The sequence below is a fragment of the Pyrus communis genome, chromosome 11, assembly GCF_963583255.1.
Source record: "Pyrus communis chromosome 11, drPyrComm1.1, whole genome shotgun sequence".
Taxonomy (NCBI): Eukaryota; Viridiplantae; Streptophyta; class Magnoliopsida; order Rosales; family Rosaceae; genus Pyrus; species Pyrus communis.
This window is the reverse complement of record NC_084813.1, coordinates 18,425,715-18,443,512: the sequence shown is the minus strand read 5'-3', so window position 1 is coordinate 18,443,512 and position 17,798 is coordinate 18,425,715. Positions and strand designations below refer to the sequence as shown.

Below are 17,798 nucleotides of genomic sequence, written 5' to 3'. Positions count from 1 at the left end.
GTGAAAAGAAAATGTTTCTAGTCAATATTCAAGTATCAAAAGTTACGACATTGAACGAACAAGTTCCAGAATTTAATTGTAGCCCAAACCATGAAAAAAGGGTGGATGAATTGACTCATTTTACACTTGTTTCGATATATTAATCCCAAGGCAAGTCATGTAAAATTACTTTTGATTTTCTTATTCACTGGGGTTAAATTGGTTGAAGTGGAAAAAGTTCAACAAGATCAATGGTCAAGAGATTCTAGCAAATTAGGGTTACATATATGAAATTTTAGCAAAAAGTTCATCCAAATTTTGAAACCACCTGGAATTCAGACTAGCTAAGCTGCTTCCAATTTCAACAAAACCTCATCTGTCTTAATTTTTAAGAGATGTATGTCAAAACATCGGCCATTATATTAAATTTGAATATTTCCTATTCTAACTTATTTTCATTTTATCAATAAATAATATGTGACGTTTGTATGTTGCTTTGAAAAAGTGTGCAATTCTTTCACTTTTTGGGGAAAAAAAACGTATAATTTAACTACTTCTTGAAATTATATGAAAAAATAAAAATATGTATGTATGATCATAAAATGCGTATTAAGTAGCACTGTACTTTCATATCTCATCACCGCACCACAACGAAATACTCTTTATTGGCTCCAATGGACGGAGGAAGCTAGGTTGGCCAAAATATATTTATCAGTTCAAACATGGTGTGCCATTAATTTTTTAGAATAAGAAAAGATGGAAAAAATTTCTCAAGCCAATATTCAAGTATCAAGCATATATCACGAGGTGTGTCATTAATTCTACACTTGATTTGTTAGAGAAATTGATTTGTCTTACTCATTTGCCACTTGAAACAAGATTTGAATCGTACTGTACTTTCTAAAATTGAAAAGTCGTCTTCTTTTCATCTACTCTATCTACAATCTAATTAAGTTGGGTTCTATGACTTTCAAGGATTAGTGACAACTTTTTAAAATGTTAGAGCGAGATTTTACCTTGACGTCATAAACCTTACCCCAGAAAGAAGAAAAAACAAATGTCATTGATTTAGCTAGTCAGTATTACGGTCTGCTGGTATTCTTCTTCACTCGGAAGTGAGAGATCTTAGATTTGAATCTCGTGGATGGCGAATTCGATATCAAATTAGGCTGCTCGTTGTGTGGCTTAGCCGAATTCTCCATTCCTTTAGTGTAAAAATATCGATGTAAAAAAAAAAAAAAAAAAAAACACACAAATGCCACTGATTTTTTTTAGGTAGGATTTTATTATTTAAACTCCACACAAAAAAAAAAAAAAAAAAAAAAAAAAAAAAAAAAGCGGCACTCGATCTCCTATATATTGTTAGCGCGCGCGCCTCCGGACATTGGTTAGGAGAAACAGCAGAAAGAAAATGAAGGTCCGTTCGAAGGTAGTGTTTCTGCTGAGAGACTCAGAGGGCTTCGGCGAAGCCATCTCAGCTGCTTTCCGCCGAAATCCAAGCAATTCTACTGTGTAAGATCTCTTCCTATGAACCCTTTTAAGTTTGAGATCAAATTCATATTATATCGATTGACGTCGATGCGCCAATTTGTTGCAGAGAAGAAAGTTTCGAGCTTTCATTGGAGCGCTATGGAATCCAAAATTGCAAAGCTTCTGGAATCCTTCACCACTTCCTCGATCCCCAGGGCCAATATGAGGTTCCCCTTCTCTCTCTTCCTCTCTCTCTCATGGAATTGTATAGGACCCAGAAACGGGTTTGTATTCGTATAGATTCTGTCTCGTATAGATTAGATTCTATGTGGGATTTGGGTGTTGAGAAATGGTTCTTGTATTTTCTAATGGAATGTGTTCTAGTTTTTATGGTGAAAGTGAAATTTGTGACAATTTGGGGTTTAGATTGTGTGTGATTGAAATTGAAAATGATGCTGGTTTTTCAAAACCATGTGGGGGTATAAAATCGACTCGGTGTTATGGAATTGTGAGTGATCTGTGAGGTCTAAAGGGACTTGATTGCAGGCGTTTTTCAAATAATGCTTGTAGGTTTGGTTTCTATGCCCATAGCGGTTGAAACCCATTAAATTACTTTGTAATAGTTTTGTTCCTTTGTGTTTCAGAACTCATGCTGTGACGATGACAGTGGAAGGTTCCACATTATTTTTTTATGCAGTTTTCTGTTTTTCATAAAGTTTATCGATCTACCACTGCCCTGAAATGCTTTAGTTGTTAGGATGTGAGCCAACAGCTCTGATATTGTGTTGAAGTTTGTCGGTTTATTACTATTTCCAACAGCTTGAGTTACTAGGACAGAGTGAATAACTATTGTATTTATCTTGTAACATATCTTGAAGATAACAGATTAGGGGAACCTTATAAAAAATTTCTCTTCAATTTTGTATTTTTCAGGTGTCTGTGCTGCTTATGGAATACTATGAACCGCCAATACTAGCCTGCGCTATTAATGAAGTTCTAGCGCAATTAGCAGGGCGGAATTCATCCTCAGTTCCTACAGTCGTTGCCCCATTTTTCCTAGAGTCATCCAAGCTAAAGGGGGAAAGTAAATCTGCAACAAAATTTGAAAGCAAATGTTCACTTTATGGTATAGGGATTGGTTCAGAAACAGCCATAAGCAAGGCTATGGCAAGCAAAACCCAGAAGCCACCGCCATCCTTGCAGATTCATCATGAACCTTTGGCTTGCTTTCTTCAGTTGGCCCGTGTTTTGAAGTTGCCAACATATGTTCTTATCGGGCAAAGAGGTCAACGCATTTCTGATAAAGAAGAGTTTCAGGTTACAGGTTTTTTCTTTTTTTTAATTACTTTATCTAATGCAACTGTCAACATTCAGTTTACCTAGAATTGTCGTGACATATGACTGAATTCAAGTTGGGTTTGGAGGCCATTCTATGATTTGCTTGAGAAATGAATGGGAAAAAAATTAGTGTTTGCTCAGTTTCTTTCTCTTCCTTTTAGTTCTCTATGAATCTTTCTGTTTCCCGAGTGTATGTATATCGTCTAACTCTAGATGGTTTCTTTTTCAGATACTTTATGAGATTGGAGAACTTTTAGCAAGCACTTTGAACCTTTCCTTTTCAAGAGACAAGATCACATGGAATCCAACAAGAAAATCAAAAGACGATGGGGAGCCATGGCGTGCATTATATGGTTAGACCTCTACTGTCTGTGACATTAGAGGTTGAGACAAGATCTATCGTCGGGTGCATCAGGTTGAAAAATCTTTCAGTTCATACTGTGATTGGTAGATCCATGTTCAACATCATAGTGCTTAAACTTTCATTTATGGATTATATATTAAGGATGATGGGATAATCTGAATGATTAGTTCATGTGCTTATCCTGTTGGGTGCCTATTCGAACCTATACGTTGAGCAAATATTGTACACAATATGTAAACAAATAATTCACTCGACACAATTTCACCCTCGTCCATTTTTTTGAAGAGGGTTTTATTAATTTGAGTTCAACCCATTCCAGGCTACGTGGCTATTAATTACAGCCCTTCTTTTGCGACTGCACCTAGATAGAGCCCTAGGTTGCCTACGTACCCTCATTGAGCGATCAAGTCACTCGTAGTTCCTTATGTATTTGTTGGGGTTTGATGCCTTGTACAGTTTCAGCTCGTGCAGGCAAGGAGCATTTGATGCCTTGTGCAGTTTTAGCTTGTGCGGGCGAGGACTTGAAGCCATTTGAGCGTTTGATGCCTTGTGCAATTTTAGCTCGTGCGGGTAAGGACTTTAAACCATTGGAGCGTCAAGTAAAATTAATGGGTATATTTGTGATGAACCCACTAATACTTTGGTATTTGACTTTGTCTTGGTGCCGTGCATCTCAGACTTAATGAATAATTTTAGTTTTGATAGAGGCCATATTCATAAAGGCCACATGGGTGGCATGGAGGTGTGCTTTTATTTTTCCACTGTAGCTTCTTTCTTTGCACAATGCACTCAAAGAGTCAAAATTGGAGTAGGACTTAAGGGAAAAGAAAACGTTGGCATCTGTTCCCTTTCTCTTTTCGCCGTTGCTTTTATCCATTTCCATCCTTTTTCTTTCTTGGACAAAAGACGTAGAGGTAGTAATTCAGAGGGTTTTGTCTTGTTTCTTCGTAGGCCAATAGCCTCATTATTTTAAGTATGCTTTTGCTGGGACTTTCCTAATTGTAGGAAGACATCATTTTCTTTTTTGGTTTCACCACCGAAGCTTGCTGCAACACCCACGTGATGAACAATACGTTTTCTTCTTTTCCCTCGCTATTTTCCATTTTCTACTGTAGCTTTCTTTGTTCTTTTGTTGTCCCAATTTTAATGGGATCTTTACAAAAGACATACAACAACCCAGCAGATATGGTCCTTGAAATCATAGTGGAGATTGCTTTGTTCATCTTCATTACTTTTCACTTCCCATATTTGCACGGGAAGAAAATAAATGAACGACGGTGGGTAAGGGGTCGCCCTCCTCTCATTTGCTGCAGCCATCAGAGTCGGTGGTTTCTTTCCCCTCTTTGAAGACTTGAATTTTCCAAGTCTCGAATAGTACTGCATGGCTGTCGGGTATGGCTGCAGGAACTTCACAGAGAGCTTTTGAGCTTCTGCAATCTGTTTTACGGTGCAACATTAGAGCCACTTCCGCAGCATCCTTGGACCTGGGGACTTTTTCTTTCCTCAAATTCTCGGCTTTCTTGCCTTCGGATGTCTTTCGCATTTTCTGAAGGCTTTGGGTTATTCTCGCCACTGTCGATGGGATGGGAATGGCTCGCAATGATTGGTGTTGCATTTTTTTGCCTTCTTTAACTTCTTCACATTGACCACCGCTGCCATCTTCTTACGTCGAATTTGTTGATGGTCTGGACCCGCGCGCCCAACTACATCGCTTGGTTCACCGTCCTCGGATTGCGGATTGCGGATTGCACTGCCCTTGGGCTTCTTCCGGAGGACTGCCGGAGACAACGGTTGAAGAGCGGCGGTGTTGCAGTTTGGTTGCTGCAGTGCAGTGATCACTTAGACTTGGAACTTTACGGGGTGGTTTAGACCACCCACAAGAAATTCATGGAGTTGACGGTAGTGGTGGGGAGCGGATCACTTAGATTGATTGGAACTTCACGGGGTGGTTTAGACCACCCTGAAGAAATTCATGGGACTAACGGCAGCGGCGGGGATGGGAGAGGTTGAAGAAACAAATTGTGTTTTTGTTTTCCTGCAAAGCCGAGAGAAACCAAAGAAAGAAAGATTTAGAAGGATAGATTTTATACCTTTAAATGCTCTGTAGCTTCTCCTGCTCTTTGTTCTTGCGTGTAGCACATGATATGCTCTCCCTTTTTTTTCTCTGTTTCTCTTTTGCTTTTGTTCTCTTGCTTTGCCTCTCCGACTGTGCCCTTCTCTATTGTCTTTTTTTGTCGATTCCTCCCCCTGCTTTTGCAGTCAATCTCCCCTTTTATAGACAGGGTGACAGGAAGAGTGGGGTGAGAAAGTCGGTTGTTTTTCATCAACTCCCTTTTTCACGTTGGAGGAAATGGACAACTCCTCACACGTTCCAGCAACATGGTTCTTTAATTTTTCTGATTTAATTCATTTTTTATTTGTTTTAAAAAAAACATGAATGGTGTAGATTTTCTTGGTTAATCTTCACCGTGGATTTTAATTGCCAACATCATCTCCACTTTCCTTGAATTGAGGAACCATTTTTTTTTACCCCAACACTGTAATGTAATAACTACAATCAAATCATTCATCATACAATAAAAACGAATCAGGCAATACACTAAAACAAGACATCATTTATTAATACAGTCTAGTAGTGTTCCTCTTTACTTATAAGTGAGAGGTCCCACATAAACCACCAATTTATTCCTTAATATATAATTCATCGAATCAGTTACACCCCTAATTTTAGGATCTCACATAAACAGATACAATAAGAACTTTACAACCAACGTTCCACATTCCTATTAAATATTCCTTTTCCAAAAGTAGAAACGGTAATTTTAACTAGGAGGGGGAATTGCATCCAAGCAAATAAAGTGACTGGAACACTTGAAAGAAGTATGGTCGGAATCACAATCCAGGACTCCCGACGAACTATAATTAGAAGGCCAGCAGAAAATGCAATCATCATGGTTGCGATAGCAAAAAAAAGAGTGGCAAGACCAATTATCATCGTTGTGGGCAAGGACTTCAGGAAATCATCTTCTGCGTAACGTGACGTGAGAATTCCGAGAAACGTCAACGTTGCAGTCGTGGAAGAAAATAGTGATATAGCATCTGAAATCATAAATAACATTAACAATTTTTCATCGATGAATGTGGGAAAGCCAGTATCTCCATTTCCTCCAGGAATTGTGATTACTGCAGCAAACATGATGGTAATAATAAGAGCACCTACAACAGTGTAAGAAGTTGCAGTCTCTTTCATCCATTTTTCTCCTTCCTTTAGCAATTCACTGTGATTCTTTGTAAATAGTTCCCTTGGTGTCAAAAGTTTATCTTTGTTCCTATACTCACGACACTTAGGAGGTAAAATAGTCGCTACTTCCTGCATTGCATTGAACAAGTACTGACATATGAGAGCATAATATATAATTTTCTATAATCTTTATTATATTAGGATTAACTACCTACATTTTACATTCCAAAATTTGTAACTTGTGTTAGGTTGTGTTAATTTAAACATTTGTACTGACATATGAGAGCACCTACAATTGGCCACGAATCACGTTGTTCAATTTTAACATTCTACGCATTAAGGCTTTAAGATTGTGTTAATTTTACAACTTGTGTTAGGTTGAACATCTGCTTACAATAAATCGAAAAGGCAAATAACTCTCTTTCAAAATGCAGCTAGCACCTTGAATGCAAGAAACTTTTCAGGAAAACAAACTAAGATTGACATCTGGTACGTGGACAAGGGGACTTATAGTTTAGTTGGTTAAGAGCATTTTCCCGAAGTGCCGAGTCCAATTCTTCCCTCCCTCCCCCAGTACCTAATAGTTGATGATGGATTTGGATGATTATTACAAAAAGGGAAAACAAATTCAGAACCTCCCAAACACTTAATTTGATTCTTTCAGTTTATATTTCATATAGGCAATGTAATCAAGAATTATGTCGAGTGAGAAATCCTAACCTTGTACCATTGTAGTTCACGCTGCATTTGCAATGCTGCACCTGGAATACGATTAAGTTGTGCTTGTGCAGATGGGGACAACAACCCAGCCATATGTAGCTTGTTATTAAAATCTCTATCAGCAAGATTTGTCACCCAGTCTTTCGCAGAGATCCCATATAGAAGGTTATAAATCTTTTCTTGACGACATTCGATGGCAACGTGAAATATGCCCCTTACCTTCTCATTTGTTGCCCACAGAAGTTCAGGATTTGCTTTACACATATAAGTAACAAATTCCACGTTCCCCCTCCTAACAGCTAGGAAGATTGCCGAACGCACATAGGGAGAACTCATTTGTTGCATATCCCAATCTTTATTTATCTCTTCGCACATGAGCTTTAAAAATGCAAGTGAGTGGACATGGACAATCTTCATTTCATATATGCGTTTGATTCCTGAGATGACATTTAAAACCCAAATGTTGAGGGCATAAACTGTTTTGGATAATTGATTTGAATTCAAATCTACAACAAATAAAATTGTTACTAGCATACCAAGTATCTCAACAATTTTCGAAACAAGCCCTTCCTCTTGTTTTTTTGAATAAGAAACAAGCTGTTCCACTAAACGTCCCACTGCAATGGAAAAAATGTTGGTGAAACTTATGGAGCATGTTGTTAGATATATGACCGACCTAATGGAACTTGTATAATGGAAATCCAATGTTTGTACTTTGTAGACCAAGAAGGGTTTCATAACCCTAGAGGTGCCTCTTTGACCAATAGTTGACTTTTCAACCAACATGCCTCAAGTCCTATTCTAGGATTCCATTAATAGCTCGTTTACGTAACCGTAATCAAAATAAAAGGAATCAGATTGAGGAGAAACTGAATTGATGAGGAGTTGGAATGAGAAAAAGTCAGAATCAGATTCCTGTTGAGGCTATTTACTTAAATTGGGTGGAATCGGACTAAAGTTGAAACTGAGTTCATATAAGTTGTTTACTAATTCATCTCAATCGGAATATAAATTAATATAATTACTAAAATGCCCATTTCCATAATAAATTATTTTATGGTCTAATTTTTTTCCATTATTTTATATACTAATTAAATTGTTCGTATATAATTAAACTTTAATTAGTTTTATTCATTTTTTTCCTATGCATTTCAAATAAATTATTATTACTCTTTTTTTATTAGTAAATAAGTTATTTTATAGTCTAATTAATAGAAAACATTAATTAATTTCTTATTAAGAGAAAAATAAAAAACAAAAAAAACCTTGTCAAACTTATCTATTACCGTAGCACTCTCCATCTCTCTCTATTCCCCACCGCCACACTCTCTATTCTCCCACCGTAACACTCTATCTCCAATGCATCTCAGGCAACTCCTGATAAAGAACTGAGCCACCACCACACCATAACTCTTTCACTCACTTCCAGTGTTCTGATTACAAAATTCTCTAGAGACAAACAAAGAGAGATGGTTGCGAGTGGTTGCAGTGGGCATGAGATGTGGCCCTGGACGGGGGAGGGTGCGGTGGTGAAGGGATGAAAAATTTGCAGAGCTGAGCAATGTCTCTCTGGTGAGATGAAGGGCCATGTTGGAATACTAAAAACCAACTGATGACACAATTGGTAAAACAAGTCCATTCCAATTACCAACTTCTTTCGGAATCCAAATCCCTCCCTCGTATAGGGAGTCCAAATCCTCCAAAAACAAGAATTGGATTCCATAATTTAGATGGGACCCACATAAAATTTAATTCCTCCATGTTAAGTAAACAAAGAAGTGTTTCGTAATTAGAAATTAATTTCGTATTTTATTTCTGATTATAGGTACGTAAACATGTTATAAATATGAGGGTCGTTAGACCTCACACATATAAGTTTACATTTCTTGATAGTACATTGTCTCGGCCACGGGAACCATGAGAACTGAGAAGTGAGACATGTATACTTTGGCTTGATTACTTTTGACGGAACATGGCTTTTGTGCCTTTACAGAAGCTACCAAACATGGTCCTTGCGTTTAGTATATTTAAATAATATGTAAATTTTGTATAAAAATATGGTGCCTGTTGTGTAAAATAAAATTTTAAAAAGTTATGGAAAAAAAGTTATTAATCCTCTCTCTCCTCTCTCCTCTCTCCCCCTCGAAGAAATCCCTCCTGCATCCTAACTCCCTTTTCTCTTTCACGCAACGGCGCTGTTGTCCACCGATCACCAATGATCGTCAAATTATACATCCAGAATCCTTTTCTCGCCCTCTCTCTGTTATGAACTGAGGATTGTGATTATCTTAATCACAAATTAAGAGTCAAGTTAGTTGTAATTGAGGATCTTACTTGTTATTAGGGAAATTAGTTAGAAATGCCAGCTGGTAGTAGTCACACTTCATGTATAAGAGCACTTGCTCTTTGGTTTGTAAGGAGATCAGAATTTACAAACAGAAATACAAAACCAAAAAACAATTCAAGAGCTCTGCTCTCTCTCTCTTCCTTCCCTCTCGATCCCTCTCTATCCTCTGTGACTTGCAGGTTGATTAAGGGGTTAGAGATTTGGATCTATCACTTTCCAAACCCCAGGCTAGTTTCTACAAATTCGTAACCAAATTTCCTCAATTTCAGATCTAAGAAATGTAAGGATTTTGATCGGCTTTTGTGTGTTTTGTAGGTATGGGATAGGCGGGACGGCGAAGAACGGAGTTGGAGTGGCGTCGATGTGTGTGATGAGGCCGGAGCTGGCGGTGAAGTCGAGCCGGTGGTTATGGCGCGAGTTTTGTGTATTTTTGCATTTTCAATCTCGATTTTACACTGCTTCAATTTGAATTAGGATTTTTTGTTGCTGTTTTGTTATTTTAATCTGTCACTGGTTGTATAGATTGCAATACAACATCAATTGGATTGTTGAAGAGTCAAGTTTTCTTGGTGTAATTATTGTTCTACCTAGATGCTAAGAGTGTGAACATTGATTTGATGCTTGTGTGTGTGTGTGTGTGTACATACATATATATACATATATATATATATATATTTATATTTATATGCAGGTGGAGCGGAGGTGAAAGCAAACAAAGATGTTCCACAGATACGTAAGTTGTTTATCTATTTTCAATATATTGTTCTTAGCTCATCACGTTTTCTTTCAAATATGTCCTGTAAAAGCTTTATTTTTCAATTCATAAAAAGTTGCGGGACTCTTAAAAGTTATAGGCAAGAAGGGAATGTGGTAAAGTGAGCTTCATTGCATGAAAAATTGGGGTCCATCGCCTGTGAGTAATGCATTGAGTTTTTTTTGGTAGTAATGCATTTTTTTTGTTTTGGCCCTTGAACATCACTGGAATATGTGGTAGTTGATATCATATCTCTTCGAAGGGATTTGGCCTTACTTTTGCCAAAGGTGTTGATATCATATCTTTTCAACTGTTTCTTAATTTAAGTTTTTATTTTTTCAATGGGTTAAATTTATCTTACATTTGCCGGTCTCAAGCTCAGATAAAGGAGGAGGAAGAGGGCGTCAGGTAGTTAACAGCCGGCACTCCTATCTTATGTCGAATCCTTGGGATGCGATCATACCAACTCACATGCATCGGATCTCATAAGAACTCCGAAGTTAAGCGAGTCTGGACGAGAATAGTACTAGGATGATGACCTCGTGTTGCATCACCCCACAGCTGACCCCACCTAATAGGAAAAGGTTTTGTTGTGTTGTTATTTTTTTAATGGGATAAACAGCTAACGATGAGAATTGAATTTTTAAATAGAGTACTTATTTATAGGAAGCAGGGTCTTAGAGAAAATTGTAGTAAATTCAAATTCATTATTGTTATTTTCCTTTTTTCACAGGTTCCTGAAGCTTATGATCGGCCTCTCTTCTCATGTATTGATATAACCTGGTAATGTCACAGGTGCGATCAATATTTTCGAAAGATGATTGTGGCGTGGGGAATCCAAATCATGCAATCATCTTCTCTAGTCAGTAAGTGCTATAAAGTCAAAAAGGGTAATCATGATTGTATTTTATGCTATTCATTTTATGGGTCTATAAAAACATGTCAAACGCATTTTATACTCGTTTTGTATCCGTAAAATGAAAAATTATTTTGCAACATTACCAAACATGCACTTATCCTCCCACTAATCTCCACAAATGAAGAAAACTCTCCCAATAATCTCTCCAAATTTAGCAAGGTAGGGAGGGATTAGTCATAGTGATTAAGTATTGAACTTGTGATCTATGTGAGTTATACTTGAGATCGTACCATTTATACAACGTTTTTAACTTGTTAATGATGGGAGAGGAAGGGGATAGCAAACCTGAGCGAATTAAACTCCTTCCGTTACTAGCTTGGGGATTTTCTTCATTTTGAACAGTTACACAGATATGATTGATGCGAGGAGGAGGTTGTATGTATAGACCTATCAAGACAAGAAAATATGTCATATAAAAGTGAAAGAAAATAATTAATAGAAAGAGAAGGGAGTTTGTGGTACACTAACAGTTGTAAACCCATTGTTGCCAGAAACTGAGTTTCGCTCCGCTCGGGAATGAAGAAGCGTCCCTAGCTAAATATTCTAAAGGGGTCAACTGTAGGCGGTCCCGAGTAACGGCCAATTTTGGGCAACGATGAATTAAATTCCATGAGATATCTGTTGATTTTTAACGTTACAAATTCTCCATAAATAATTAGTTTGCTATAGTAATTTGTAGCTATGGGAAAAAAGAGTCAACTGTAGCTAGAATAAGCTATTTATTTTTCAAGTTGCGAATTGATAACCATTTCTTTTTAAGTTTTTGTAATCACGTTTTTAATTTGAAAACCAAAAACTTGTTTGATAACTACATTTAGTTTTCAAGTTTCAAAAAAATAAAAATTGAAGGCAATTTTTTTATATAGTTTTCAAACTTTTAATTTCAGTTTTCATTTTTTTTTTTTTTAGAAAATTGAAAGTAGTTTACCAAACAACTAAAATGATTATCAAACGAACCCTCAACAGCATGTTATTACTCATATTTAAAAACTTTTACCAAATTCTTTGGATGTAAAACAATTGGAGATTATTGTAGCGCCATGAGGTCCTTTGTCTGGCATTAAATCTTCAAGTGGAGTGACGGAGTAGAGATATCGAGCCATATGCCGATGCCCAAGCAAATAAGCTAACACAATTGGAAGTTCGTTGTTTGAATCGGGAATGCCGAGTAATTTTTCGTTCCTTGTTACCATGCATTGAGCCATTTCGGTAATCCCTTTAATTGCAGCAATAGCAAGAGCTGTCCGACCATCCTGTGTTGATTTTATTTCCAAGTCGCCCTCTTCCATCAACGACACCAATTCTTTCACAATATCCACATGCCCAGCTTCAACTGCAATGTGAAGAGCTGTCTTCCCAGAAGATGGATGTCTTACTCTTACTGCCTCCGGATGTTGGATGCAAAAGTCCTTTGCAGTTTCCCAACGGCCAGCTTGCACAGCCTCAAAGAAAGGTTTACACTGACATTCAAATCCTGTCAAATTTATCGTGTTTGTTATTGTTAATTTCCCCATACTAGTTTAGTTTGATGCATGAACTATTCTGTAGTTAAACTTCAATCGTAGAAACGATGGAAGATAATGTTAAGGGTTCCTTGTTATTTAACTTTTTAATGAAGTTATATGACAACTAGAAAAATTATATGGGATCATTGTGATTAACACTCCAAAGTTTTAGGAAAATAGAGCACTGAAATTTAATCACAAAGAAAACCAAGAAATCATTCATGCCATTAATTAAATACACAGTTTAAATATGTTCAAACAAGGCTTTTTAGCCAAAATAGTTATTGAGATTTGCAAACTTTGGCCCCTGGGATTTAAAATCAATGGAAGTGGATCCCTAAGATTGTCCATCATTAATCATTTTGGTTATTCGGTGAAAAATCATGTTAAATAAGAATCAAAATGATAAAAAAAAATACCCTCAATTTAATAAATAATAGGTCAAAATGATTTGACAAAAGTGATGAGTCATTCAAATCTCCAGGACCATTTTGGCGAAAAAGCCTTCAAACAATAAAAAATAATGCTAAATGCACATGAATATGAATATGAATATGGTTATAAAATTTATATTATAATTACACATTATATGTCCTTGAGATCATTTACATTTTACTACAATGCTCAAGATTGATTAAGTGTGTGGGATTGTGCAAGGGAAAAGTGATCCCAATATGATTGCAGGAGACTCATTTACGGTAAAATCTCTGTATAGTAATAATGTTATGACAAAACCAATTTTATAAGTATAGGAAGATTATTACTTAATAAAGGTGTACTTAAAAAAAAAAGGTTAATCTCAGTTTATTACCTTGGAGTTTTTTTTGTTTTCAACATTTAATACATGAAGTTTTTGTTATCCCAAAGTGGTATATAAAGTCATAATTTTGGACACTTTCGTACATCCATTAAGTTTGCTGTTAAATCAAACGTTAACTAGTGACTTGGCGCTCACATGGACAGTGACTAGGTGCCACGTGTCATAGAGGCCCACATAAATATTAAAAAATTTTAAAAAAAAGTTTTTGGGCCCTACCTCAACCCCTGACCCCCTCCCTCTCTCCCTTCTTTCATCGCTCAGCTCCAAGTACCTCTTCCCCCACACCTTGATCAACACCATTGTCGCCCCTTGCTCCAGCAATCTTCCCTTCCTCCATCGCTACTTTGCCCTTGCTGCTTACTTGATGACAGGAAAGCTAGGGTTAGGGTTTTGTTCTGAGTCGGCGGCACCACCACTGTCACTGTAATCCGATTGTTCTGCCTCTGTGACGCCAGTGACAAGATCTTGTCGTCCTTTTCCATCGATGCAACTGTTATCCCACGCCGATCTGGATCAGTCCGATCTAGATCCAAGACTCGGTGGCAAACTGCGCAGAGGTGTGTTGAATATCACTGATCTAAGAGCTGGGATTGGTTTAGAGGGATTGAGAGTAAGGATATGGTAGGTGCTACCATTCGCTAGAGGTCGTATGATATGAGATATCGGCGATGTGAATTTTAGGTTTTTGGGGAAGGAGAAAAGGCTTGGTGGTAAGGGTGGGTATTAGGGAAGGGGAAGGGTGTCAGTGGGTGAGGGGTGGATGGGATGGAGGGGTGGAGCCGTGGACAGGGTGGAGGGGATGGACGAGGTGGGGAAGACGAAGGGGGTTCTGGGCTTCTTCTTCTTCTTCTTTTTTTTATTTTTTTATTTTTTTAAGACTTTTATTTAATTAATTATTTTAATATTTTAAATTTGGGTGAGAAATTTTTTTTTTTTTTTTTGAAATTTTAATTTCCATGTGGACCCCTTAATGACACGTGACGGCCAGTCATTGTCCACATGGGCGCCACATCATCAGTTAACAGGAGACTTAACAACCAAACTAACGGATGTATGAGACTGTCCTAAAATTAACACTTTAGGTATGACTCTGGGACAAAAAAAACTTCATGTATTAAATGTTAAAAACAATAAAACTTGAGGGTAGTAAACTGAGATTTACCCTTAATAAAATGACTTAAATATCCTTAATTAAAGTTATATGGATGCAAAAAACGACATTAGTATTGGAGCATACCAATTTTGAAGATGTAATGTTGGAAAAAGAGTCACAGTAATCCCTAAAAGTTAGTACGGATATGTAACAATAAATTATTGGCTTATTAATTGATTCAACCCCCCCCCCCCCCCGCCCCCCTCTTTGAAACTACCATTTAGTCTTACTTTACTCTTTGAAACTGGTTTTGTCTCGCTTTGCCTCTGAAACTGCAATTTTTTGTCCCATTTAGTCTCAGGTCACCGAAATCAATGAGAGTGAATTGAGACTAAATAAGACAAAATCAGAACCAAAATCGCCAAATTAATTCAAGGAGTTAGATTTGTACATTGTATCAAATTAATTCAAGGATTTATATTTCTACATGGAACTAAAATCGCACACATCTGCGGATGGAGGTGAAGATGAGTGTTGCCCTTGCACTACGGCGTAAGTTCGAACCTCATCGACTCCATAATCTAACAAATCTATTGTTTGACAAAAAAGATTAAATGTGTTGGAATGAATTTTTCTATTGATATTGTTTTCATTTGAATTAAGTTATATATTATGTTTGAATTGTACATCAGTGGGATAAGATTCGGTAAGAAAAAAGATTTGTGGGATAAGGACTCCTTGAATCTCTTATCTGCGCAAAAGATGGACATGTTATGTAATCATTAATTTTTTTTATTAGTACATGTATTTTGGTTTGATATAACATTCCTTAAAGTATTATTTTAAATTCTTACATTTTTTAACAAATTTTCGACATTTTCTTTGAAGGCAACCGATATTAATATTTTTATAAATTTGTATTTAATATTTCCACCTATATCGATATTTTAAATACTAGATGGCACACAAATGTGGCATGAAAACATAGTATCTTAGCATTTTCTTAAGAAAAAAGTATAGACAATTATTTAATTAGATAATGAAATAGGAAAGGATTTTCATTTTTTCCCTGTTGTTTTGGCAAGGAGGGACAGACGCACCTGTGCTTGTATTGGGCACTAATGGATGAAACACGCGTGACATGGCCGCCGAAACACCTTGTGCCATGGTCTCCCAAAGACCTTGTGCCATGTTCCACCTGTGATTCGGTGGAGCATATCATATGTAGTATCTAAACAAACAAAAACTTAGCAATGAAATTAATGTAGTCTAATTACTACTTACGGATTGGAAGGAATGGAAGCCAACAAACTGCAGGTAGCTAGTTATTAAACTCTATTAAGTATGCAAATAAAACAAAGGATTGCATTGGCAAACTAATAAGAAGAAAATGGGGGAAAGTGGGAAGCTACTTAGAAATGAAGAGGTGCATGGGCTGCTTTTCCTGGAATAATATTACGGATCAGCTGGACACGCAACCTCCGCTGGAATATTGGTATCATATTCCCAACATAAATGCAAAGTTGGGCAAAGCCTTGTTATTTACTGAAGAGGATTCAATAAGCAAACCTACCTAAAGGTCGAAGGAGTAATCAAATGTAACCAATACAAAATAACAAAAAGAAAAAGGGGGCAATAGCCACGCTCAGAAAGCCAGGAAAGAAAGAAAAGGGAGGTGACTTGAGTCCAGAGCCCTCACGATTGTTCCTTAGTATTCTAGGGGTTCCTGGCAATCTATTTGTCTGTTTGTTTAAAAATATTATCTCGGTAACCAATGATCAATGAACGCATGGTTACTTGTTTTTAGATTTGATATTAAGAATGAAGAATAAATAGATATGCTTTTAGTATTTTAACCTCTACTCTTAGTATCACACAGGAGAGTGACCAAGAAATTGAGATTCCAGTATTTTTACTTATGTCATATATTCTTTGTTGAAAGTTGACCCGTAGAGTTTGTCTTTTTTTTACGTAACAACGACTTATTTAAACTAAGATTAGTAAAGGATTTAGTACAAAAATTGACATTCACAATAGTCAATTGAAAACGAATACGACTAGATTGTATTTCCAATCTAAAACTTGAAGGTTAAAAGTTATGAAGTCATATTTGACTCTAAATGTGGTGCTGCAAGTTATTTTATATGCAATGCATATGAAATCAAATTTGACTTTTAACTTTAACTCTTGTAAATTAGAAGGAGTCTAGTCAAATTTAGAGACAAATATAATTTTTGTATCTTATATGGTGAGAATCCCATGTTTAGAGCTATATCAAATGTCAAATACGACTTTGCACTTGAATCATACATGAGTATAACTTTTCTAGTACATTGCAGGTATCTTATAGTTTTATTAATATATAGTAATATATATTCTCCACACCTGCAATTGCCCCAATTCATGTTAGGGAACGGTGAAGCAACCCACCTTTTACGAATGGTGTAAAATATGCTCATTGTTCAAGGTTTAATTTACACATTTGATTTGGGGCATTTTGGCCATGATTTGGAGCTTTTCACTCATACTCCCCCACAACTTTGATTCAATCCTCCAATTAAGTTAATCTTGTACCATTGATTAAGTTGAAAACAAAGCAGTTACTAAGAAATACAAATGATTTATTCTACTCTAAGTTTTCATTTCTTTCTTCTTCTTTTGTGATTCTTCTTCTTCTCTGTTATTATCATGATGGTATCAACGAGCTAGTCTTGCTTGCGCATTTGATTTTGAAGATTTTGCAGTTGCATTCCAAGTAAAATGTGAGATAAAAGCTAATCTTCATCCCAAGAATCTTGTTCTTCAAGCTCCCAAACCTACTGTCACACACGTTAATGATAAAAACTTGTTTTTTTTTTTTTTTTTTCATGAATTGAACATGAAATTGAAGTTTGGAGGCACCACATGAGAAATGGCATATTATACAGCCAATCAGACCATGAGACAATTTTCAGTAGGTTTTGATTTATCTAAAACAATATATTTAAAGTTTGATCTACACTCAGCATTGTATTAGTTAAAGCATACGTGTCAAACGAACGGCCCGACCAAAAAAAAACCCTGCCTATCCTGTTGCTTTGGGTTGGCTATTTCAGCCCAACAACTTTAATTTAGTGGACGTCAAAATGTTGCTTAATTATGGCTTATGATGCCTGGAGCCCTAGTAGTACAAATCATCATCACCATATCTTGTCAATGTGAATGTTTTTTCACATTTGTTGGTTACAATAATGGGCTGGTCGATCGGG

The 17,798-nt window shown here is 36.6% G+C and overlaps 2 protein-coding genes and 1 pseudogene across 2 annotated transcripts; 2 read left to right on the top strand and 1 right to left on the bottom strand.

The window, feature by feature from the left end:
- Positions 1-1,335: 1,335 nt before the first annotated feature.
- LOC137709437 (uncharacterized) lies at positions 1,336-3,412 on the top strand. Its single transcript, XM_068448526.1, has 4 exons — positions 1,336-1,491; positions 1,577-1,676; positions 2,383-2,766; positions 3,017-3,412. The coding sequence occupies exons 1-4, from the start codon at positions 1,391-1,393 to the stop codon at positions 3,143-3,145; spliced, it is 714 nt and encodes a 237-aa protein (XP_068304627.1). The 5' UTR covers positions 1,336-1,390; the 3' UTR covers positions 3,146-3,412.
- Positions 3,413-10,662: 7,250 nt separating this feature from the next.
- LOC137709572 (5S ribosomal RNA) lies at positions 10,663-10,767 on the top strand (annotated as a pseudogene).
- A 1,218-nt stretch (positions 10,768-11,985) lies between these two features.
- On the bottom strand, positions 11,986-15,742 carry LOC137707789 (uncharacterized). Its single transcript, XM_068446712.1, has 2 exons — positions 15,651-15,742; positions 11,986-12,606 (listed from the first exon to the last, which is right to left on the bottom strand). Exons 1-2 carry the CDS (start codon positions 15,739-15,741, stop codon positions 12,116-12,118), a joined length of 582 nt encoding a protein of 193 aa, XP_068302813.1. The 5' UTR covers position 15,742; the 3' UTR covers positions 11,986-12,115.
- Between the last annotated feature and the right edge of the window lie 2,056 nt (positions 15,743-17,798).